The sequence below is a fragment of the Suncus etruscus genome, chromosome 1, assembly GCF_024139225.1.
Source record: "Suncus etruscus isolate mSunEtr1 chromosome 1, mSunEtr1.pri.cur, whole genome shotgun sequence".
NCBI classification, from domain to species: Eukaryota; Metazoa; Chordata; class Mammalia; order Eulipotyphla; family Soricidae; genus Suncus; species Suncus etruscus.
The window spans coordinates 186,513,847-186,538,323 of record NC_064848.1 but is presented as its reverse complement, the minus strand read 5'-3'; the positions used below and the strand labels follow the sequence as shown (position 1 = coordinate 186,538,323).

At 54.3% G+C, this 24,477-nt stretch overlaps 1 protein-coding gene across 3 annotated transcripts; it reads left to right on the top strand.

Moving 5' to 3' along the window:
- The first annotated feature begins 3,338 nt into the window (after positions 1-3,338).
- On the top strand, positions 3,339-19,151 carry STAC2 (SH3 and cysteine rich domain 2). 3 transcript variants are annotated; one of them, XM_049780331.1, is made up of 11 exons: positions 3,339-3,841; positions 13,194-13,500; positions 14,022-14,119; positions 14,232-14,316; positions 16,084-16,196; positions 16,267-16,339; positions 16,424-16,482; positions 16,841-16,938; positions 17,175-17,226; positions 17,544-17,681; positions 18,295-19,151. In XM_049780331.1, exons 1-11 carry the CDS (start codon positions 3,752-3,754, stop codon positions 18,397-18,399), a joined length of 1,218 nt encoding a protein of 405 aa, XP_049636288.1. In that variant the 5' UTR covers positions 3,339-3,751; the 3' UTR covers positions 18,400-19,151. The 3 variants fall into 3 exon arrangements, 2 of the variants coding, with proteins under 2 accessions (XP_049636288.1, XP_049636280.1); XM_049780323.1 differs by having other exon boundaries at positions 16,421-16,482; XR_007498913.1 differs by lacking the exons at positions 17,544-17,681; positions 18,295-19,151 and adding an exon at positions 17,365-17,485 and having other exon boundaries at positions 16,421-16,482; positions 17,175-17,308.
- The last annotated feature ends 5,326 nt before the right edge of the window (positions 19,152-24,477 follow it).

Sequence of the window (24,477 nt, the reverse complement as noted above, 5' to 3'; positions counted from 1 at the left end):
CAGGTCCTACAGGAAGGAAAGGCCGACTAGGACTGGGTTCTCTGAAGCAGCTGGAATGGGCGCCCCATTCAGAAGTGAAGTCAGCAGGTTCCCAGAATCCACCTCATCACTGATGTTGCAGTCCTGGGAGTCCACTGAGACTCTGTCTGCAATGTCTACATCCATTTGCTCTGCTCACCCCCACATTGTGCCCCTCGATTGAAGATAGGCTCATGTTTCTCCTGCCCCAGCAGCTGGAGAGCTGCTCCTGCCTGGTCCCTGAGCCACTGCAGAAGGAGATGTCAGCTGAGCCACTGACTCAGGCTCATTCAGAAAAAGTACAGAGGCTGCAGGCCAGGAAGGAGAGCCAGAGGTCATGGACTGCGGCCCCCTGCCTCCTCCCTGAATCCCCAACTTCCCTGGCTTCCCTTGGGTACTAGTACCACTACATCTGCTGGGAATTCTTCCCACATCTAGTCTAAATCTTCTGATCCCAATGAAAAGCAGAGGGAGGTTGGGGAAGGAAACTGCTCCTTCTCTGGGCCTCAGGGGAAGCAGAGGAAAAGGGAAGGCAGGTTCCTGCAGACTGGAGCCAAAGAAGAAATGTCCAGGTCCAGCCTGTGTTCTCTGCACGGTTTCCTCCTCCCTCAGTGAGGCTGCCCTGTGGTCATTCTGCTGGTGAGGACAGCAACACTTAGAAAAGTTTTCCTACCTGCCCAAGGTCACCCACTAATTAGAGTCCAGGCATTGCACTAGAAGGAATTTAGACCCCTGCTTTTTTTTGGGTGGGGAGAGGGTCATATCCGGCAGCGTTCAGGGGTTCCTCCTGACTCTATGCTCAGAAATCGCTCCTGGCAGGTTCAGGAGACCATATGGGATACAGAAATTCGAACCACTATCCTTCTGCATATAAGGCAAATGCCCTACCTCCATGCTATCTCTCCACTCCCCCCCCCAGCTTTTTTTTAAGGCAGGTGAGAGGGGGAAGCAGAGATACACCCACTCCAGGTTGGTCCAAATAGAAACCCAAGTCTGTTCCAGCCTAGTTGTGATGGAGCACCTCTTGTCTCTGCCTCAAAGTGATTCCCAAAACCCTGAGATGACTTGCAGGGGGCTGAGAAGTTGCACTAATATGGATCAATCAAGTGTGACATGACTGGCCAGAGCACAGCAGGTAAGGCACTTGCTTTGCATATAGCTGAACTAGTTTCAATCCCTGGCATTTCTCATGGTTCCACACACTGCTAGGAGTGATCCCTGAATGCAGAGTCAGGAATAATTTCTGGGCACCACTGAGTTTAGCACACCCTCCATTAAAAGAAGGAAACTATACCCCAAGGGTTAGTCAGACATCAAAGGGCCTGGGAGGCCTAAGTAAGAGGATTGAATCAGTTTGAGGAAGAACTTCCAAGAAAATTAGCCCCAGAGAGAGACTGCGGCAGGGCAGTGGGAAAGGGGCCAAGCCCCCCACGCTTCGACTCTCATCTTTGCCCTAATCCTATGTGTGTTGGGCAAATAGATCTCTACCCTGACCCCAAGATCTGAAGCTGAGCTGGAATGAGAAATGAGAGATAACGACTGCCACAGGGACACCCTTCAGGCAGGCAGGAGGATCCTGAGACACCCCCTCCTCATTTCAGGTCCACAGTAGGGGAGCCCCAGGAGGAAGAAGACTTAGAGCTAGGGGGGGGTGTCTTTTCCCATAAGCGGAGGAGAATTTTGTCAAGCCCTCAACTCACCCTCCTTCCTTTCCTTCTTTGGTCATGGCCAGAAAAGCTGGAAGAGAGTGGGTGGGATGGACTTGGGTAAAAGGCAGGGAGAGGTGCCCTAGGAGAGGTGGCACCTCTGGACTTGGGAGATGACTCCAAGGGTTCATGGTGAGATCCTGCTTCAATCCCTCATACCCATGTGGTTCCCTGAGCAGAGCGACCTCTGATCATAGCCAAGAGCAGCCCAACACCAACGAGTGTGGTCCTCAAAAAAAGAAAGAAATGAGGGGAAAGACATAGGGACATCTTAATTGCATGGGGGACATGTTAATTGCATGAGGCCGGTCCTGGTTTGATGCTCTGAACCACACCTAGTTTCCTGAGCATGGTAAGGAGTGATTCCTGGGTGCAGAGCCAGGATTAACCTCTGAGTATTGCCAGATGGGCCCATCCCCCCTAAAAAATAAGCGCAAAATGAAATGACAAAGATCTATTCAGGTCAGGTGGGCAGGGAGTCCCTCAATTCCTCCCACGTGCTGTTTTAAGGATGTTTGGGTGGGTCTTGGAGACTTTGGGCATCTGTATGTTTATGGGGGGTCACCCCAATTGTGTTCAGAGCTTACTTCCTGGTTCTGTGCTCCTCAAGTGTCAGTTCTGGTGGACTTGGGGGCCACACATCAGAGATCAAACAAACCAGGGCAACAGTACCTTCACCCCAGTACTGTTACAACTGCCGGAGACACTGGGCATCTAAGGTGGAAGTGTCTTTTCTGCAGAAGCCCAGATTCCATTCAAAGCGCTTATCCCTTCTCTGCTTGAGGAAATACCTCCTGCAGGTCAGGGTTGTGTCTTTTCAGAGAGAACCTCTCTAGAACAAAGAGACATCTCGTTAAAGAGGGACTGGAGAGGGCTGTGTGTATTCATTAAGAGCCTCTCCAGGACAAAGAAACATCCAGTTGAAGGAACACAGCAGGTAAGGAAGGGTACGTGCTTGCCTTGCATGCGGCCAATCCCAGTTCAATCCCTGGCACCGCCAGTCACTCCCTTGAGCCTGCCTGGATTGATCCCTAAGTGCAGACCCAGGAGTAACCCCTGAGCATCGCTGAGTGTGACCCCCAAAACAAAATAGGGAGGCACGTGAAGGTCTCATATTTCTCCCACCAACCCTGGGCGCCTGATCTTTTGCAATAACGGAGTCCCAACTTGGCTCTCACTCTGGGTTCTCCTGGTGCGGCTCCCGCGCTTCTCTTCCCCCTCCTACCCCCGGGCAACAGCAACACAATCCGGGTCTCTCAAGTGCCTTCCCTCAACCTTGTGGGGTGCCCCTGGGGGAATGAAGCGCCCGGGGAGGCAGGCCCGGTTTTTCCCATGTCAATATCGGGCCGGCCCCGCCCTCTCCCGGCGAGCCCCCGCAGGCCCCGCCCACTGGTCCTCCGAGCCGCCGCGGAAGCCAATAGCAGAGCGTCTGATTTGCATAGGGGCGCGGGGGGAGCGACGGGCGGCCGCGGCAGCCAATAGCAGCGCGGCTGATTTGCATAGCGGAGCGGGGGGCGCGGCGGGGGCAGGGGGCGGGCCCAGGCGACCTCCTAAATCAAAGTTGGGCGTCGGGGACTGGGCGGAGGGGCCGCGGGGTGCCCGGCGGGGGCCGGCGGGGAGGGGGTGGGGGGCGGGCGCAGAGGACGGCGGGGCCGGCCGGACACCCACAAACACCGCGGCCTCCCGCGGCTCATCCCCCGCGTCCCCACTCGCCTCCTCCCCGGGAGCGCCGCGAGCAGCATCCTCTGCGGACCCTCGCGCCTCCTTCCCTCCCTCCTGCCTCTCTCCCGGCCAGGGTCGCCCCGCGCCCGGGAACTTTCTCGGCCAGTGCCCGGGAGAGTCAGTCAGTCGCGGGGTGACAGCTTAGCCCCCGCCCCGGGTGGGTTTCTCTGGGGGGTGCATTGCAAGTGGGGGTCCCGGAGAGCCCTTGCCACCCACCCACCCCAGCTTTGCCAGCCTTGTCCCCCTGTGGGCCAGCCGTCGGGTCTCCGGTGCAGCCCCTCTCCCTCCCCTTGTCCCCCCTTACCATGACCGAAATGAGCGAGAAGGAGAACGAGCCAGAGGACGCGGCCACTCACAGCCCCCCTGGGTCCATCTCTGCCCTCCAAGAGACCAAGGTAACTCGGGGGTGTGTGTGTGCAAAGCCTGGGACCCCCCCCCCACTCCTGGCCGGGGAGCTTTTGGGGGGCTCGCGCGCTCGGGTTGATCCCCGAGACGGTGGCCGCTGGAGGCTCGAGGTGGCCCGGGGGGTTAGAGTCACGGGATCCCGGTGAGTTTCGGGGTCACGGGGCAGCGGTTTGGGGGCGACTCGCACCCGCACGACACGCCCTTGCGCGCGTGATGAGCCGCCGCCCGACCCACGCGTGATCGCGACCCTCCGGGGCACGCGCCCTTGTGTGTGTGTGTGTGTGTGTGTGTGTGTGTGTGTGTGTGTGTGTGTGTGTGCGTGCGTGCGTGCGTGCATTCGGGGCGCACCCCCGCGGTCCCGCCAGGTCTGGGTGGCCCCGGGCTCGGCTTCTCCAAACTGGGTCTCTCCAACCTGTTTGTCTCTCTGTTGGAGAGTCTCTGAGTACGTCTCTGGCGGGGTCTCTGGATTTGGCCAAGTGTTGGAGTCACCCCCGTCTGGGACCCGCCGCAGCCCCCCCTCCAGGCTCGGGACGTGAGGGCCGCGGCCCCGGGGGTGCGCAGCTGGCTGCGGCAGCACGGACCATCGCGGCCCGGCCGGAGCACCCGGAGGGGCCTTTGGCTGGCGACTCCAGAGCAGAAAAGCCAGAGGCCCCACCCGGAGTGGGACAAGGGGGTGGGGCGGGTAAGAAGAAGGAGAAGAAAAAAAACCCCAACTGAGAAATCATCATAATTAATGAATGTCATAATTAACCCTAATTATGTATGATTGTTACTCCTGCGGGAGTCGTGATGAATAAATTATTCCCCAGTGAAGGCGGGCGGAGCCAGACGCTGACTGCTGCAGCAGCGGGTGGGGTGGAAGGAGAGGCCTGGGCTCATCCTCCACCTCTGGGCTCCCCGCACCCCCACTCCTCACCCCACACACCCCACCCCAGTTCTAGGTGCTGGGCAATGACCCTTTGGAAGTCTGGATGGAAGCAACCTGAGCAAGTGGGTCTGGGCCAAGGGAGTGAAAAAGGGGCTGTGCATGGGACGACCAGAGCATCCCAGACATCAGGACCAGGCCCCCTCCCTGTCCTGATACCCTAGTTCCAGGCATGGGGGGGAGGTGTCTCTGACTCCCCACTAGCAGCTCTACTCTGTTCTAGTCTTCTCAGTGCTCATAATTTCTCCTCATTCTGCCTTGACTCCCCCGGCCCCAGGTCCCCTCAGTTCAAGGTCAAGGTCATCTAGTAAGTGATCAGAGGAAGGTGAATGGGGCCAAGGTGGGGTCCAGTTGAAACTCCCCAAAGCTCCCCATCTCTAAGTCAGAGGAACCTTGTGAATCATGAGTCCAATACACTCCAGTCGCACCTGACCTTCCCCTGGCACCTTCTAGGGCCCACTGGGGACACAGAGTTAATGCCCCTCAGGAGAGACCAAGCTTTCAAACCCCCGGCCCCATCCTGGGTGTTGGGATGGGTAGATATTCTGCTTGGAATCTTCAGAACAGCTTGTTCCAAGCATGGAGTCCCAGGAGCTGAGTCCCACATGTGTTTCCTTGCCCCATCTCAGTGGTCACTGGATGTTCAATCACCCCCCCCCCAGGTGGGGGACCTCCCACACCTGGCTGGCTGGCCCCTTTGCTCTGCTCAGGTTCCTCCTTGCCTGGGAGCAGGCAGGAGGCTGGAGGTGCTGCCTCAGCAAACTGCAGCGCCTAGCAGCGCAAGCTCAGCTGCTTGGAGCTAGAAAGGGCCAGGGCATCACCTGCCCAGCCTTCTTTTCAGCCAATGACCCTCCAGTGTCATCTCAACTGCTTGAGTCCCGAGATCTCCAGGAGTAGGGGAGTGGGGTCTCAGCTTTTCCTGGATCCTCAGAGCAGGAGGGGAAGCCAGTTATAGCCACCCAGAGCCCCTTCCTTTTACTTCACCTTTGTGTGGGGGAGCTGAGAATTCAGGACCCCTACTAGTTTCCTTCCACCAGCACCTCCATCTCTTCGTGTCCCAGGGAAACTCATCTGCAGGCTGTCAGGATGCAGGAGAGGAAAGGGGGAGGGTGGGTTTGCCACCCATCCAGATCAAATTAAGGCTGTGCCAGAGAGGGGGTGCTGGTGTTAATCACGGGGTGAAGCAATTTCCAATTTTTATCAGCATCTGGACACCAGGACAATTCTTCCATGCCCAAGTCCAGCTGTCCTGCCTACCCTAAGATTGGGTTTCATCCCTATCCCCCAGTAACACAGTGACTGCCCTCTCCTATCAGCGTTGCTTTCTCAGGTTCCCCCTCTGTCCCTCATTTTGGGCTTACTACTCCCCCCCTTTGGTGCCATCCTTGGGAGGACCCTGCCATGCCAGCTCTGTCATCTGAGTCAGCTCCTGCCATGTCGGCCACCACCCACCACCAGCTGCCGACTGCCCTTTCCGGAGCTGGCGGGAAGTGAGGGAGAGAAGCAACCAAGCGGGATTGGGCTGGGGGCCTGAGAGGAACAGGTCTTCAAACCCCTGGAAGGAAAGAGGGGCCAGAAGGCCAGCTAGCTGGGATACATAGCAGAGAAGGGTCTCTATGCCAGAGAAGGGTCTTGGGACTGGGAAGCACCCAAATATGTGGGGGAGATGGGAACAGGTCCACCCTGGAATGAGACATGTTGGAAATGGGACCTATCTGCCAGGACAGTCCCAGCAAAAGCGACGCTGGATTTAGCCAACCCAAAAATCTCTGGGGAGCTGGCATCAAACCATTTGGCAGAGATGTCCTGGTGATGTCCCTTCACATCCACTTGCCAACCCAGGTGGGCCATTCAATTCTGTTCCCCATCACTCTGGGGACCTGGAGCCCTCAGCCTGGACTAACATAGCAGAGCCCAACTGGGGCTGCCTGGGAATGGAGAACACCCGGTTCCAGAGGCTTCTGGAGACCTCCAAGTTGGTGCTTGGCACTGAGACCACAGGGGACTGGGAAAGGGCCCAAACTGGAGAAGGAGGGGGCTTGAAATCTATGGTGAGGAAAGCTCTGGTCATTGTGGCTGGGAGGGGTCACAGTGGATGTCTTTACCTACTGGAAGAGCGAATGGGTCTCAGAGGAGCCTTTTCTGGAGCCTGGGGAAGAACAGTGCCAATAAGCAAAAATCAGAGGGAGCAGATTTCTATATAGGGAAGCACTACCCGTGACTGCAGCTGTCCAAAGATGAAGCAACTGTCCCCAGAGAGGGGTGCATTGGGCTCAAAGAGTTGTCTGGCCATCAGAGCATCTAAAAGCTGAGAAAGAGTGTGGTCAGGGCACCCCATTCTTAGGGTCTTCCTGGTCCTAAGTTTCTCCCCAATGTGGGAGGTGGACCTCCACTCACCACAGGGACTCTGGCAGAATTGAGCACAGCTCCTGGTCATCGAAGTCCAATAACCAAGGCCACTGGTGCTGTCATATCCCAGCTGAGGGTTCATAATTATTTAATCCTCCATGGACCTCAGTGCCTTCCTGGAAGTGGGATTAGTAGAGATGCTATCAGCTAGAACACACTTGTATCAACCTCGTTATTCTCTGGAGACCTTCAACCCTCATTTTATCTATGTGGGATTATATTTCTGTGGGATTTTTGTTTTGTTTTGTTTTGTTTGTTTGTTTCTGGGCCACACTCATCTGTGTTAAAAAGGTTTGTCCTGACTCTGCACTCAAGAATCAGTCCTGGCAGGGGCCAAAGCGATAGCACAGCAGTAGGGCATTTGGCTTGCAAGCAGTGACCCAGAATGGACCCCGGTTCAATTTTTGGTATCCCATATGGTTCCCCGAGCCTGCCAGCAGTGATTTCTGAGCGAAGAGCCAGGAGTAACCCCTGAGCACTGCTGGGTGTGACGGAAAAGAAATCAGTTCTGGGGGTCAGAGAGATAGCATGGAGGTAAGGCGTTTGCCTTTCATGCAGGACAGTGGTTCGAATCCTGGAATCCCAGGTGGTCCCCCGAGCCTGCCAGGGGAGATTTTCTGAGCATAGAGTCAGGAGTAACCCCTGAGTGCTGCCAGGTGTGACCCCCCCAAAAAAAAGAAATCAGCTCTGGCAGTGTTCAGGGATGCCAGAGATCAAACGTGGGTCAACTGTGTACAAGGTAGGTTCCCTCCCCACTGTACTATCACGCTGGGCCCCAGGTGTTTCTATTGTAAGGCATGGGATGTAGATCAGTGGTCCTGGGTTCAATCCTTGGCATAGCAAAACAAAATAAACCATAAAATAATAATAAATAGTATAATTTATGCTCATGTTATTTTTATTTTATGGGGTTTGGGGCCACACCTTCTGGTGTTTAGGGGTTTCTCCTGGCTCTGCATTCAGGAATTACTCCTGATGGGCTTGAGAGATCAAATGAAATGGAGGGGATCCAATCCGGGTCATTGATGTGCAAGGCAAGCCCCTTAAGTGCTGTGCTATCTCTCTCGGCTCATGCTTGTGCTGTGTCTTTTTGGATCCTGTCTGGTGATGCTTGAGGGCTATTCTCAGACTTCATGTTGGGGTCCCAGTGGCCCATCTCAGGGTTCTTGTATGCCAAACATATAAACATGTGCTCCAGCCCTTTAAGCTAATTTTCACTTTATTTTTTTAAGACATGTCCCTGGCCTGTCTTTACCTTTTTGTTGTTTGGTTTTGAGGCGACCCCTGGCAGCTCAGAGCTTACTCCTGCCTCTACAATCAGGGTTTGCTTCTGGTGGGGCCCAGGGGGACATCTGGGGTGCTGAAAACCAAACTAGAGTTGGCTGTATACTAGGCAAGTTCCTTACCTGCTGGACCATCTCTATGGCCCCTGTTTAATTTGCTAGAGACCAAAATCAGGGCTTTGCCCATGCATGGTAAGTACTCTGCTTTGAGCCACATCCCTACTCTTCAGTAACTTTTTTCTTAATGCAGTATTAAAGTCCTATTTTTGCCTTTATTTTATTTGTTTGGTTTTGGGGCCATCCTTGTTGATGCTCAGGACTTACTCTTGGTTCTGTGCTCAAGGATCACTCCTGGCAGGGCTCAGGTGACTGTGTGGGTTACTGAGGATGATACAAGATCAGCCTCATACAACTGTTCCACCCACTGTACTCTCTCTGGCCTCCTGTGTTTTGTGGGGAGGGGTCACACCCTATGGCGCTCAGAGGTTACTATTGTCTCTGTGCTCAGAAATCACTTCTGGCAGCACAAGGGATCGTATGGGATGCCGGGAATCAAACCACTGTACCTCTAGCAGGGGTCCTCAAACTTTTTAAACAGGGGGCCAGTTCACTGTCCCTCAGACCATTGGAGGGTCTGACTATAGTAAAAACAAAACTTATGAACGAATTCTTATGCACACTGCATATATCTTATTTTGCAATGAAGAAACAAAACAAATACAAATACAATATGTGGCCCGCGGGCCATAGTTTGAGGACCACTGCTAGGGTTAGGCGCATGCAAGGCAAGCACCCCACTGTTATGCTATCTCTCCGGCCCCATGGGCCCCTATATTTTGCCCTTTTTTGGTTTGTTTGTATTTAGTTTTTGGGCCATATCCGGTGGTGCTCTGGGGTTACTCCTGGCTCTTCGCTCAGAAATCACACCTGGCAGGGTTGGAGGATCATATAGGATACTGGGAATCGAACCCGGGTCTATCCTGGGTCAGCCATGTGCAAGGCAAATGTCCTACCACTGTGCTATCACTCTGTCCCCTAATTTTTGCTTTATAAACCCAGACACTTAGAGAACATTTAGTTCTGTATCCTTCCTCTTGGGTCCTGGGAAACTGAGGCTCAGAGAGAGGAAGTAATATACCATCAGACTTCCTTTTACCTGCACCCCAGTCAGGGACCTGTACACTTGGCTTTCAATGCTGCTGTTTGCTCACTTCTCTGGCTTGGTCAGAGCCCCTACATCCACATTCAATCCTTAGAGCCTGTTTTGGTTCTAATTAATTGTCCCCCTGGCCATCCAGGACCCAGGCCCTGACTCTCAGACACAAGGACGCCCAGTGCTATCCAGGAAGCTGGATTTGGAAAGAGCTGGGTTACTGCGTGCCAGGCAGCCCAGGGCTCTGGCCTCCCAGCTGGCACACCAGGGCCTGCCTGCTGCCCAAACATCTCCCTCTCTCTGCTGCCCCTCCAGCCTGCTGCTTGCTGCCTCCCCTAGGGCTGAAGGGGCCACTGCTTCCATTCACTTGGCAGGCCAGCTGCCCAGCATGCCAGCTGGAAACACAAGCCAAGTCCGTCTGCCTGAAGTCAGGCCTCTGGCCCCCTTTATCTATCACTAGTGAAAAGGAGTGAGGGAGTTAAAAAGAGAGCTCTCAACAGGGGATGAGAGAGGCAAGGATCTATTCTAAAGGATCTGGGAAGGAACGTAGGGCAAGAGTGCTTGCTTTTCTTTTCTTTTCCTTTTTTTTTGGTTTTGGTTTTTGGGCCACACCCAGCAGCATTCAGAGGTTACTCCTGACTCTGTGCTCTGAAATCACTCCTGGGAGGCTCGGGGGACAATATAAAATGTTGCAGATCGAAACCTGGGTCAGCCAAGTGCATGGCAAGCACCCTCCCCACTGTCAAGTACTTGCTTTTCATCTGTGAGGCCCTTAGTTCAATCCCTGGCACTGCAACAACAACAAACTAATAAAAAATAATGGCAAGGATTGAGGGAAGAGGTTTCTTGCCCAGGCTGGGGGCAGAGCAATCAGTACTTCAGGGAAGTAGATTGCATACAGCTCCAAAGGCTCAGGATTTATGAGCTCAGCAAACATCCCCAAAGCACTCACTCTGGGGCTCTGCCATGGGAACTGGAAACTACTGTCCCTGAGCTGTTGGGAATGGGTGGGGGGCTAACTATCTCCTGGGGGGCTCAGATTGGCTCAGCCACCCTGGAGTCAGTGATTCCTCTCCCTCAAGAGAGAAGATAGGCTCTGAGTGCAGTGGGAAAAGGATGGAAAGGACTAGCATGTCAGGCAGTTCAGAGACCAGAACCCTGGAGGAGAACCAGATGGGGCCTGGCTGGGCAGCTGCAGTGTCATGAGGCCTTGTATGGCCAAGTCATTGAGAGGCTATAGGGTCAGTGCTCACCTCCAGGGCAAGCTGCAGGAAGGAAGGGCAGGTTGGGTTTGGAATGCTGGGCCAGGCCAGGAGCAGGGCAGGAGGATGAGATAATTCCAGGAATATGCTGAAGACATTTTCATTTGTGTTTTTTGTTTTGTTTTGGGACCATACCTGGAAGTGATAGAAGGTTGGTTGATTCCCACTTTGTGCCCAGGGCAACCCCCAGTGGTGTCTGGAGGACCATTCAGTGCCAAGGATGGAACCCAGGATTTCCTCATGCAAAGCTTGTCCTCGGCCCTTGAGCTCCCTTTCTGGCTCTGCAGAGATTTTGTTGTTTTTTTGGGGGGTGGTTTTTCACTGGTGTTCTCAGGGGTTACTCTCAGCTCTGCGCTCAGAAATTGCTCCTGGCAGACTCAAGGGACCATATGGGATGCCAGGAATCAAACATGGGTCCATCCCGGGTTGGCCGTATGCAAGGCAAGTGCCTTACCACTGTGCTATTACTCCAGCCCAGGACTGCACATTTTAATGATCAGACCTGATGATATACTTACTACTTGTTTGGACTCTGCATTGCTGGGTTTCCCATCACTACCTGCCCCAGCAGGGTTGTATCTGGCGGTACCAGGATTGAGGGTCCTGTTGTGCCAGGGATAGAACTCAGGTCCTTGCACAGGCAAGGCAATCCTCTTCATCCCTGAGCTATCTCCCCAGACTCTGGTTTTGGTTTGGGGCTACTTTCAGCAGTGCTCTGGGTACCATCTGTATTAGCAACCAAATTCAAGGTTCCCACATTCAAAGTATGTTTCTTGGGGTAAGATTTCTGGCTTAATCCCTGACATGGAGTGTAGGGGGAAGAGAAAGGGAGAGGGTTAGGAAGAGAGAGAAGAGAAAGTGAGAGAGAGAGTTAAAAAGTTTTATAGGGGCCAGAGAGATAGCATGGAGGTAAGGCGTTTGCCTTTCATGCAGAAGGTCATCAGTTCGAATTCCGGTGTCTCATATGGTCCCCCGTGCCTGCCAGGAGCAATTTCTGAGCATGGAGCCAGGAGTTCCCCTGAGTACTGCTGGGTGTGACCCAAAAAAAAACACAAAAAAAAGTTTTATAAAATTGGGGGGCCAGGGGTCAGAAAGATAGCAGGAGGTAGGGTGTTTGCCTTGCATGCAAAAGGACAGTGATTCGAATCTCAGCATCCTATATGGTCCCCTGAGCCTGCCAGGAGCAATTTTTGAGCATAGAGTCCCGAGTAACCCCTGAGTGCTGCCGGGTGTGACCCAAAAACAAAAACAAAACCAAAAAAAGTTGGGGCTGGAGAGAGAGCATGGAGGTAAAGCATTTGCCTTGCATGCAGAAAGTTGGTGGCTCGAATCCCGGCATCCCATATGGTCCCCTGAGCCTGCCAGGAGCGATTTCTGAGCATATAACCCCTGAGCGCTGCCAGTTGTGACCCAAAAACCATAAACCAGAAGAAAAAAAAAAAAGAAAGTTAAAAAAAAACCACAAAACTGAGGGGCTAGGGGTTGAAAAGATAGCACAGTGGTAGGGAGTTTGCCTTGCACACAGCTGGTCCAGGACAGACAGTGGTTCAAATCCTGGCATCCCATTAAGTCCCCGTGTTGCCAGGTGCGATTTCTGAGTGAAGATCCAGGAGTAACTCCTGAGCGCCGCCAGGTGTGACCCAAAAAAAAAAAAAAAAAAAAAGTAAAAAAGCCTGAGGGAGGCAAAGCAATTTTGGGCAGGGCATTTGTCTTACATGCAGTCAACCCAGATTTGATTCCCAGCATCCCAAATGGTCCCTCGAGCCCACCAGGAGTAATTTCTGAGTGCAGAGCCAAGGGGTAACCTCTGAGGACCGGGTGTGTCTAAAATAAATAAATAGCCAGAGAAATAGCATGGAGGTAAGGTGTTTGCCTTGCCTGCAGAAGGTTGATGGTTTGAATCCCGGCATCCCAGATGGTCCTCTGAGCCTGCCAGGAGCAATTTCTGAGCATAGAGCCAGGAGTAACTCCTGAGCAGGGCCGGGTGTGACCCCCCCCAAAAAATAAATAAAAGTTTTGAAAAACTGACAGCACTGGGCTGGCATATGGATGGGCCTCTCAGGTGCCTAGAGGGCCAGTAGCTACTCCCTGGGCATCTAGTCCCCACTGTCACCACTGCTCCTAACTGTCTGGCCAGAATTCCCTTGTGAAGATGCCTGCCTGACTCCTTGTGCTCCTGGGCTGGATTTCCCTTCTGGAACTTGGTAGCTTTTTACGTTTTACTTCCTTTCCTCTGTGGCCTTGGGTGCACTCAGGGCTGCTGACCTAGCAGGGTCTAGATGCCCCTCACGGCTCCTCTTCCTTGCCCAGCTCCAGCGGTTCAGGCGTACCCTGTCCCTCAAGACCATCCTCCGAAGTAAGAGTGTGGAGAATTTCTTCCTTCGCTCGGGCTCGGAGCTCAAGTGCCCCACCGAGGTGCTGCTGACACCCCCCACCCCAGTGCCCCCTCCCTCCCCACCCCCAGCAGCCACAGAGGGGGGTCTGCCCACCCCAGTCCCCTCTCCCTGCCCAGCCCCCCGCCCCCTGGCACCACTCAAACCCCTGAGGCTGCACAGCTTCCAGGAATACGTCTTCAAGCGTGCCAGCCCCTGTGAGCTGTGTCACCAGCTCGTCGTGGGTAGGTGTCCGGGCCCTGAGCTGAGCAAGGGGGCTCTGGGGGGAGTGAGGAGAAAGACCAGAAAATGCTGACCTGGACTCTGGTTCTCAGGGCCTCAAACTGTTTTACCTCTATTTTTGGGTGGAGAAATGAGTCCAGATAGGTTGGGGAAGGATTTGGGAGGTCATTGTGGTCCCCCCCTCAAAAAAAAAAAAACAGGTTAGAGTGATACTATGGCAGGTAGGATGTTTGCCTTACATGTGGCCAACCAGGTTCAATTCCTGGCACCCCACATGGTCCTCTGAGCATGACCAAGCGTGATCCCTAAGCGTAGAGCCAGGAGTAAGCCCTGAGCACCATCAGATGTGGCACCAAACAAACAAAAATCGAGGCTTCAATGCCAGTTCACACCCCAAGTTGCTCTGGCTTCAAGGTTGGCTTCTGAGGGTGATCCACGCTCAGCCACTGTCCCCAAGTTTGACTAACTGCCTTTGCTCCTCCCTATCGGCACATCCTCCCTGGGAAAACCCTGATTCTCCCAGGCAACTCCAAGCAGGGCTTGCGCTGTAAGACTTGCAAAATCAGCGTCCACCTCTGGTGCTCTGAGGAGCTCTCACACCAGCAATGCCCTGGCAAGATGGTGAGTTCAGAGTGTGGGAGGGCCAGCTGAGGGCCCTCAAGACCACTGGTTTGGGGAGCACCAAGGTCTGATGGGCTGTGACCCTGCTCCATCTCTCCCCCTCCTGCCACAGTCCTTCCGCCGCAACTTCAGTTCCCCACTCCTGGTGCACGAGCCACCACCAGCGTGTGCCACAAACAAAGAGTCGCCACCTGTGGGTGAGTGTCCCCACACCCAACTCAGGGCCCTGCCCACTGGGGTTGGATAAGAGATCCACATGTCAGGGGCCTGAGTGGTGGCGCAATCAGTAAGGCATCTGCCTTGCGCACGCTAGCCTAGGACAGCCATTGGTTTGATTCCCCAGTGTCCCATATTATCCCCCAAGCCAGGAGCGATTTCTGAGCGCATAGTCAGGAGTAACCCCTGAGCATCACCGGGTGTGGCCCAAAAACCAAAAAAAAAAAAAAAAAAGTCCACATGCTCCTGGATAGCAACTGAGGTACAACTCCCACGCCTCTCTGCTGGATGCTCTTCTCCCATGCCAGGACCATTCATTCACTCATTTCCTTATTCTTTTTTTTTTAATTTCCTTATTCTTTCCATAAGCACTTTATTGGGCACCTCCTGAGTGCCAGCAATGCTAGACATGGGGCATGGCATGGAAGAGGGTGAACCGCCATGTCATGGACTGGTAAGAAAGAAGCGAATAACAGTGATTCCCTCCTCTCCTGCCTTGGGAGGGATGCTTCAGAGGAGGAGAGGGACAGAGGAGGAAGCGAGCACTGTCCTCACTCACAAAGCTAGCCAGGGTCTCCCTGAGACAGAGTGGAAGATGTGGGCAGACTTGTCAAGGCAGGAAGGGGCTGGGAGTTCAAGAAAAGATAGCAGCACTGGGGCTGCAGGAGCGACAGCCAGCGACAAGTTCTCTTCTCTCTGTATTATTGCTCCAGCCTTTATTCTTTACTTTAAAATATTCGTGCTAGTCAGCAGTAAGGCATTTGCCTTGCATGCAGCTGACCTGGGATGGACCTGCGTTTGATACCCAGCATCCCATGTGGTCTCTCGAGCCTGCCAGGAGTGATTTCTGAGTGCAGAGCCAAGAGTAACCCCTGAGTGCTGCTTGTGTGGCCCAAAAACAAAAACAAAAAAGAAGTTTGTGCTAGAAAGACAGCAGGTAAGGCACTTACCTTGCAAAAAGATGACCCAGGTTCAACCTCTGGCACCCTATATGGTCCTCTGAGTTCCCCTAGGAGTGATCCTGAGCACAGTCATAAAGCTCTAAGCATTGCTGGATGTGACCCAACCCCTCTCCCGATTTATTATTTTGTATTGTTTCTGCCAGCAGTCAAATCTGGGTCAGCTGTGTGCAAAGCAAGTTTCTCTGGCCCCCTGACCTTATTTGAACTTTATTCTGAGAGAACCTGGCTACTATGGGGGGAATTAGAGGGACTGGAGTGGAAAAGGTGGCTGTCTTCATTGCCCAAAGAGTTGTAGCTTGGACTGGACTAGTCACTATAAAGATGCAGGCAAGTGGCAGGTTCTAGACACCTTTGTGAGGTAGGAAAGATGGATGGTGGAGTGAATATGAGGGTTGAGAGTGAGGACAAGAAGGATCAAGGTTGAACAGGAGCCCTGGCTGATAATTTAAGGGCTGGAGAACACATGCCTGCCTGCATGCTGGAGGCTGGGGTTCAATTCCTGGCACTCTGAGGTTCTCTGAGCGTTCCTGGGGGGTGCCAAGCATTGTGCCTATAGTAGCCCTGAACATTTCCAGGTGTGTCTCCCCTGTTAAAAAAAAAAAGCAATTGATCTAGGACAGTTCTCATGGGGCTGAAGGGCAGCAGGCAATGGAAGAGATACAGGTGAGAGCATCCTGTGCTAGGCTACCCCGGGGGACCACCAGGCCCAGATCCTGGCTTCAAAGCAGAGTGAGGCTGGCAGACAAACAAGTGCTCAGCCTGGCTCTGAGGGTGGCTGGTCGGCAGGAGCCAGCGAGAAGATGGATCCCGTCTATGAGACCCTGCGCTACGGCACCTCCTTGGCCCTGATGAACCGCTCCAGCTTCAGCAGCACTTCCGAATCCCCGACGCGGAGCCTGGTAGGCGGGGCATTTGGAAGTGGGCGTGGTTATGGGCGTGACCAAGACTAACCACGCCCCCGGTCCCCAGAGCGAGCGGGATGAACTGGCCGAGGATGGCGAGGGCAGCATCCGCAGCTCAGAAGATGGCCCTGGAGACAGCGGTAAGTGGGGCGGACCGGAGTGGGGTCGGAACACAGATCTAGGCCCCACTCCTGCCGTCTCACACCCTGCCCTGGCCTCAGCAGTGTTCGCAGCCCCAGCAGAGAGCGAAGGATCAGGCCCAGAGAAGAGCCCTGGACAGCAGGTGAGGTTATGCTGGCAGGTCAGAGGAAAGGGGCTTGGCCTCTCCCAGTATATCCGAGGGGTGTTCTGGAGAATTTGTGGGATACTTTAAACATTTGTCCTCCTCCTACCTACAGCGCCCCCTCCTGCCTCTCCCAAGGAAGGGCAGCTCCAGGTGGGCTGTTCTCACTGTCCAATCTGGGCATTCTTGCCTAACACTCTGGTGGGTGGGCACAGCAGGAGGCAGGGTCACTATCATGGAACTTCCCCACCCGCCGCCTCTTGCCCCCCCCCCCCCAGGGATCACAGCCTGAAGGGAGGACTTTCCGAGTGTGGGTGCTTCCATTCCATCACTGACCCAGAATCACTATAACCCACAGCCCCCCAAACCTGCCCTGCGGAAGGAAGTGGGGCCCATGTACTCCTACGTGGCGCTCTACAAGTTCCTGCCTCAGGAGAACAACGATCTTGCTCTGCAGTGAGTCCCCCCAGTCCTGCCCTTGGCCCTATCCCAGACCTGCTCCCAAAGTCCTTGGAACAGGGGGTCCTTCAAGAACCTTCTCTGCACACTGGAGTTAAGAGCCCCATAGTCTCAGGGTGTGTCCTGGCCTTGCCCAGGCTTTTTTCTGAGGGGGGCATGAGGGAAAGTGGGGTGCAGGATACAGGGGATGGGTCTCTCCTGCCTGCTGTGCTGCCCAGCCCTTTCCTCCCCAGACCTGGAGACCGGATCATGCTGGTGGATGACTCGAACGAGGACTGGTGGAAGGTGACTTGAGGACTTTGGGGGAGGCAGTGGAAGGACCCTGGTATCCCCTCAACAGCTCTTACTCTCTGCGGGCACTGACTCCCTTCTGCCTTGGTCCTTGTCCATTCTGGACCCTCCCTTGTGCTTGCTCAGTTGGACACCTGCCATAAATATGTCCTTTCCCAGCCGGATGACCTCTCTGGGAAGCCTGACCATCGAGAACCCAGATCTGAAGGGATCCAGAGCACTTTGGCTCTGATGGCGGGGGGGTGGGGGGGGCTGGATCTGAAGAAGGCAGAAAGTGGGGGCGCTACTCTCACTGCCAGCCTCATCCCCAGGGCAAGATTGGCGACCGGGTTGGCTTTTTCCCAGCCAACTTCGTACAGCGAGTGAGGCCAGGTGAGAACGTTTGGCGATGCTGCCAGCCCTTCCCTGGGAACAAGGAGCAGGGCTACATGAGCCTGAAGGAGAACCAGGTGAGTTCAGGAGGAGGCTAAGGGCTGTGGGGGGGGGGGGTCACTCTAAGTGAGGCTCTGAGGAGGAAGGTACTGGGAGGGTATGGAGGAGAGGAGGATCTTGGGTGAGCTTGCTGAGGAAAGAAGGATGGGTTGGAAGCAGGGGCAAAGCAGGGTCTTCCTGCTTTCTGCTGAGTGTGTCACAGAGAAAGGGCTTATTCCCTCCCTCATGAAATTTGGGGTGGGGGGGCACAAGACAAGGAGCCTAGAGGCTTGGTTTTGGCAATAAAGATGCTGGGGGGGCATACCCTATGGGCAATGGAACCCTAGGAGTTTCCTCACACAAAGCCTGTGCTCTAACCCACTCTGGGGGCTGTCTTCTCATCTTCCTATCTCTCCTCTGCCTCAGAGGCTCAGGCTGGAAACTCACTTGGCCTCAGCAATTTGCAAACTTGGCACAGCCTTGAGCCTCTGGCCTTTTACATGATCTGTGTTAAGAACCTTCAGAGGCTCCTCTAGCTACTGTGTTTACATCCTAAAGGGATGTTCTTACACCCCTGGTCCTCAGGTCTGTGCCCTCTTCTCCATGAAGGGCACCCTGAGACTCCACAGGACAGTGTGTGTCTCTGTGCAGATCTGTGTAGGCGTGGGCCGGAGCAAAGACGTTGATGGCTTCATCCGCGTGAGCAGCGGCAAGAAGCGGGGCCTGGTGCCGGCAGATGCCCTGACCGAGATCTGAGACGACCCCAGGGAAGCCAGAAGCATTTCCTCCCCATCCTGCTTGTGGCCCTGGCAGGGGCTCCTGGCTCTCCCCTCTGCATATCATCTAGGGGAGCTCATTTGGCCTGGGGCCTTCTGCTGCAGGAAGGTTTTATTTTTTTGAGGGGTGGGGGACACCCCAAGGAAGAAGTTGCTCCTCTGGGACGTCAGGGAGGAGAAAGTGGGAGGGAGTGGGGAAGCTCCAAGGAGGTCCCATGGGGGCTCAGGGACCCCCCCAATCCAGTGGCAATTCTGAGTCCAGCCCTGGGGGTTGTTCATGGGACACCCCCCAACTGCTGCTTCCTGAGTCTCCCTGTATCCCTTGCATGTGCCCTCCTGGCCCCACAGAACCCCTGCTTGGGTCTATGTGTGTGACCCTCGGCTGACCTCTGGGGAGTGGCCTGCAGGGTCCCTTAGCCCTCCAAGCCATCAATTCTCAGGAAAGTTCTGCGGGTACCGCTGCTCCATTACTTGAAACCTGGCAGACCTGGAGGGGCTCAGGGAAACTGTCCCCCTCATGAGGACCAGTGCCCCCTGTCGGTCACTAAGGGACAGCCAAGAGCAGGCCCCAGGGAGAGCACAAAGCTGGCACGTGCTCAGTCCAGTAGCCCCATTTTGCTGTTGGGACCCCAAAAGACCCCAGAGGCAGGACCCCCAAACTGGGGGCCCAGGGCTGCCCATTTCCGGCCTGGACTTTGGTGACCTCCCAGGTGACTGGCCCTGGTGATGACCTCTCAGTCTCAGGGGGTCTCCGGGCTACTGTCCCCTTTCTGGCTGCATCAACTACCCTATTCTGTCCTGGCTGCAGAGCAGGGGAGCGAGAGGGGCTGCCTGACCAGTCCAGGGAGGCAGTCTTCTGGGCCACCAAGAAAGGATGGGGGCACCCCGGGACTGGTGGATACACAAAGAAGACCCCTCCTTTGCAGGTTGCTTTTCTCTGGTGCCTGCCTCTCCTCCCAAGCTCAGAGCCTCTTTTTTTGTGCCCTTGATCATGCCAGCCAATGCCACCCCCATTCTGGGCACAGTCAGTCACGGCCTCTCACCAGTAGGAGGAAGAAACAAGACTTCCTGCCCACTGGCCCCCGCCTCACTGCTCCACCCGTGGAGGGAGAAGTCACACTGCCCTGTTTGCTGCCATGAGGCCCCCCCAGCAGTACCCCAGGGGCGGGCCCCTTGCCCACTGTACATGAGGCTGCATGATGGGTCTGCGGAGGCAGAGTGGAGCCCCCAGACTCTTAATTAAATGTTTCTGGTCCCAACCTGGTTGAAGTTTGTGTGTGTTTGGGGGAGCAGGAAGAAAGGAGAGGGACAGGAGAGGTACCGGGCAGGGGTCTTCTGCGCTTCACTATTGCCTTGCAGGCCCAGCAAAGGGACTGAAGTGGGGAGATGACGAATTAGGGACCCAAGGGAGGAGCGGAGAAGGCTGGCAGCTTGGATGCCACCTGAGTCCTGAGCCAGGAGGTGGGAGGTGACTCGCCAGGATCAGCCCCGCCTGCAGCTGCCTGGGCTCCCGGCAATGCTACGCGGCTGGGACCCAGGGACCGGAGATGGCTCAATCACGCCCGTCATCAGAGATTGGTGGTGCCCCTCCCGCTGCCACCCACCTGCTCCCGCGCTGGCTGACCCCCCCCCCCGCTGCCCCCTCCCGCCGCTGCCCGCGTCATCGCTGCGTCCAGGGCTATTTATAGGCAGAGGGGAGCATAGAGGGAGGGAGAAGCGGGCTGCGGGCTGCAGGGGGGGTACCAGAGGCAAAGCGGGTGTTGCCAGACGCACAGGGTGGGGGCAGGTACTGCCAACCTAAGGAGAGGGGCTTGGGCCCCCCAAAGCAAGGTAGGAAAGGTGGGAGCACATATAGGACCAGAGAAGGTTCTAGAAAATCCCCCAGGGCCCTAGGAAAGGTTCCCCATCCCACCTCCCCAGAAGGTACTGGAGCTTGGTAGAAGTTGTTCCTAGAACCAGCCCCCCACCCCCACCCCCCAAAAAAAAGAGTTCACAATCCCAAGAAAAGACTTAAGAGAGAAAACTATAACCAGGCATGACCTGGAGCAGTCCAGGAACTCAGATTGGTTTAGGTGCTCAAGGACTCTGTTGGGGTGGGGGTGTCCCCTTTGCACAGACGAAGAAACTGAGGCATAGATAGATTAGGCTTCAGTGGATTAGGATTATCCAGTCCAGTCTTGTTTTGTTTGATGGATCACATCTGGTAGTACTGGGGAGGGGGAACTCTTCCTGATTTAGGACTCAGGGGTTTCTCCAAGAAATTCTTGGGGGTAGGGTGTCATTGGTGCCAGGGATTGAATTCAGGGGTCCTATGTGCAAAGCACCATTCAGACAGTTGAACATCTCCCTGATCCTGACCCTAACCTTGCTACTTTTATAGTTTTTTTATGATGGGGTGGGAGGTTGGGTTTCACCCTGTGTTGCTTAGGGATCACTTTGGCTGTGCTTGGGCCCCATATGCAGTGTCAGCGATTCAACCAGGGTTGACCACAAGGCAAACTGCTAAGCCTTTGTACTGTCTCTCCTGCTCCCTCTGCCTGGCCTTTTTTTTTTTTTTTTTTTTTTTTTTTATGAGCCACACCACACCACACCTGGAGACACTCAGGGCTTACTCCTGGCTCTGTACTCAGGAATCACTCCTGGTGGGCTTGGATCAATCAGTTCATACCGGCAAGTGCCTTAACTTCTGTACTTTCTCTGCCCTTACCTGGTCATTATTTTGTTGTTTTCTTTTGGGAGAGTCCACACCTGACTCAGAGATTACTCAGAGATCACTTCTGACAAGCTCAGGAGACCATATGGGATGCTGGGGATTGAACCTGGACAGGCAACATGCAAGGCAAGCACTTTCCCTACTGCACTATGGCTCCAGCCCCTACCTTGCTTTTTAAATCGAGGCTCAGAGAAAGCCAGTAACTTCAGGTTCCTCAGAAATTCAGTCTCCAGTCTCCTAACTCGCTCACCAATCCCTTGCACACTCCCTAGCCCCAGGGTCCCTCATTGTCTTAAACCAACAAAATGGGAAACAGAGACACCCTGAGATGCAGTTTACCACCCCCCAGAGGCAGTGAGAAAACTAGCCAAGCATCTGCCCCCCCCACTCCACCCCCCCCCCCCCGTGTCTGCCACCAGCTGGCCTGGACCCCCGCCTCCGCCCAGCCCATTTGCCACACTGCTGAGCAAAGCAGCTTTCTCGGGTGGCTGAACCTCTGACAGCGTTGTCACAGCCTGGGGGCTCTAACAGCTGGTGCCCCCCCCAGTGTTTCAGTCCCTGCCTTTCCTCTATGCCCACTCTGGGGGTGGCAGGCATCAACACCCTTGGCCTGGGGCAGTGGTTCCCAGGAGGTGCCAGTCCATCCGTGACTGTTTTCTCTGACCTCCAAGTGCCCTTCATCTTCCCCATCCTCTCAACCTGAGCTGAACCAGCACTCAACCACCTCCTGAGAGAAAGATTTAGGGGGGGGGGAGGGCTGTGAAAAGAGGGGATCATTTGGGAGGGAGAGACCAGAGATCCGAAAGGGCAAAAGATACCAGAGGTGGGGGAGGTGCAGAAGAGAGGTTCCTTTCCACTGAGTACCCCCTTTCTTACAATCTTACTCTAAAGCTAGGAGATGCTAGGGAAGCTGCAAAAGGGGGCCTGGGGGTCAGTTCTGAGAGGTCAACAGGAGACCAAGATCCCTGGACTCCTCCAGTTGCTGATGCCACAACAACAACTATCTCCAACCCCCTACTCTGACTCATCCCCAAAACACACTGGGAGGGGTTGTGGCCTGTGGGTGCATCTCTAGCACAGCCAGGCCTGGGGAGCCCTGATTTCTCTGGGCTTTAGTTTTCCTGGCTAAAAAGTCCCTGGAACTCCAGGAATTTTACCTGCCTTGCAAGCATGCCAACAAGAGGTCCAGTCCCCAGTGTTCTGTGTGCACCAAGGGCCATCCTCACAGCTATGCTGTCTGTTATTCCTGGCACCTGAGGTTACTTCCTCTGAGCATTGTAAAAGGGCTGTGGCACCCCAGCAAACACAGGCTCCATCCAGTACCATGGTCAGAAAGTACGACCTCAGGCCTGGAGAGATAGCATAGCGGCTTTTGCCTTGCAAGCAGCCAATCCAGGACCAAAGGTGGTTGGTTAGAATCCCGGTGTCCCATATGGTCCCCCGTGCCTGCCAGGAGCTATTTCTGAGCAGACAGCCAGGAGTAACCCCTGAGAACCGCCGGGTGTGGCCCCCCCCCAAAAAAAAAAGAAAATACAACCTCTGGGAAGCAAACTCCCCCACCCGGAGTTCCACAGTTGTTATTTACTTATTTATTTGGTGTTTGGGCCACATTCAGAGTACTCAGGGGTTGCTCCTGGTTCTACACTCAGAAATTGCTCCTGGTAGGCTTGGGGGACAACATGGGATGCCAGGGATCGAATCCAGGTCTGTCCCAAGTTGGCAACATGCAAGGCAAACACCCTACTACTGTGTTATCACTCCAGCCCCCACAACTGTTATTTAAACTTGGACTAGGAGGGAACCTTGAACATCTGGACAGGAGCTGCAGTTTGATGTGTGTGTGAACGTAGGGTCCCAGAGATTGAGCACCACCAGGTGTCACCGAAGAAACCAACCAAAACAAAGGGAAGGTGTCTCAGGGAAGTAATTCAAAACAAAATAAAACAAAAAACCTTTGTGCCAGAGCAGAGAGATAGATAACCACTGTACAGTGGGTAGGGTGTTTGCTTTGCATGCAGGCAACCTGGATTCGATCCTGGAGTGATTCCAGAGCACAGTGAGGAGTAAGTCCTGAGTACCATGGGGTGTGAATAAAAAACAAACAAAACAAACAAACAAAACAGGGGCTGGAGTGATAGCATGTCAGGTAGGGCATTTGCCTTGCATATGGCCAACCCAGGTTTGATCCCTGGCATTCCATATGGTTCCCCGAGCCTGCCAGGAGTGAGTTTTGAGATCAGAGTCAGGAGTAACCCCTGAGCACCACCGGGTATGGCCCCCAAACTAAAACTAAATAAGTAAAACAGAAGAGAACAAGCGGGTTGGAGAGATAGCATGGAGGTAAGGCATTTGCTTTCATGCAGAAGGACATTGGTTCAAATCCCAGCATCCCATATGGTGGCCCGTACCTGCCAGGAGCGATATCTGAGCATGGAGCCAGGAGTAACCCCTGAGCGCTGCCGGATGTGACCCAAAAACCAAAAACCAAAAAAAACAAGCAAAACAAAACAAAAAAATCCTAAAGAAACAAACAACAAAAAAGAATTAAGGCACCTGTCTCACACACAGCTGACTCATGCTTCATACCCAGCACACCATCTGGTTCCCCAAACTTTTCTAGGAGTGATTCCTGAGCACAGAGTCAGGAGAAAACCCTGAGCACAGCTGGGTATGTCATAAAAACTAAAATTAAAAAAAAAAAAAAAAAAAAAAAAAAAAAGGAGAGAGTGGAATGTTTTTGGAGGCAGTAGGTAGGGGTCTCAAACTCGAGGCCCGCCGCTAACGGCCCTTCGTACAACATTTTGTGGCCCTGCCCTAGAGGAATCTTTTTTTGTTTTGCTTTGTTTTAGTTGTTTGGGTCATACCCCCCAATGTTCAAGGCTTACTACTGACTTTGCACTCAAGGATCACCTCGACTTTGCTTCCTCAATTTATCCCAGGTAAATTGAGTTTGAGACCCCTATGAGTAGAGGATACCGGAGGCGAGGGTAGGGTTTGGGGTTTGGGGAACCACAAGGGGTGCCCTGGATCAAACCTCGGTGGGTTGCTCTAAGGCAAGCTCCCTACACCACTGTACTATCTCCCCAGCCCCTGGACACATTTTTTTCTTCAGTCTCACAAGGCTCCAGAATCTGGGGGTGGTTACTTCAGGGTATCTGCCCACTAAGGAAGACCCTCTTCCATCTGTAACATCACTGGAAAAGAGGTAGAAAACAGTGATCTCGGGCCCGGAGAGATAGCACAGCAGTGTTTGCCTTGCAAGCAGCCGATCCAGGACCAAAGGTGGTTGGTTCGAATCCCGGTGTCCCATATGGTCCCCCGTGCCAGCCAGGAGCTATTTCTTTT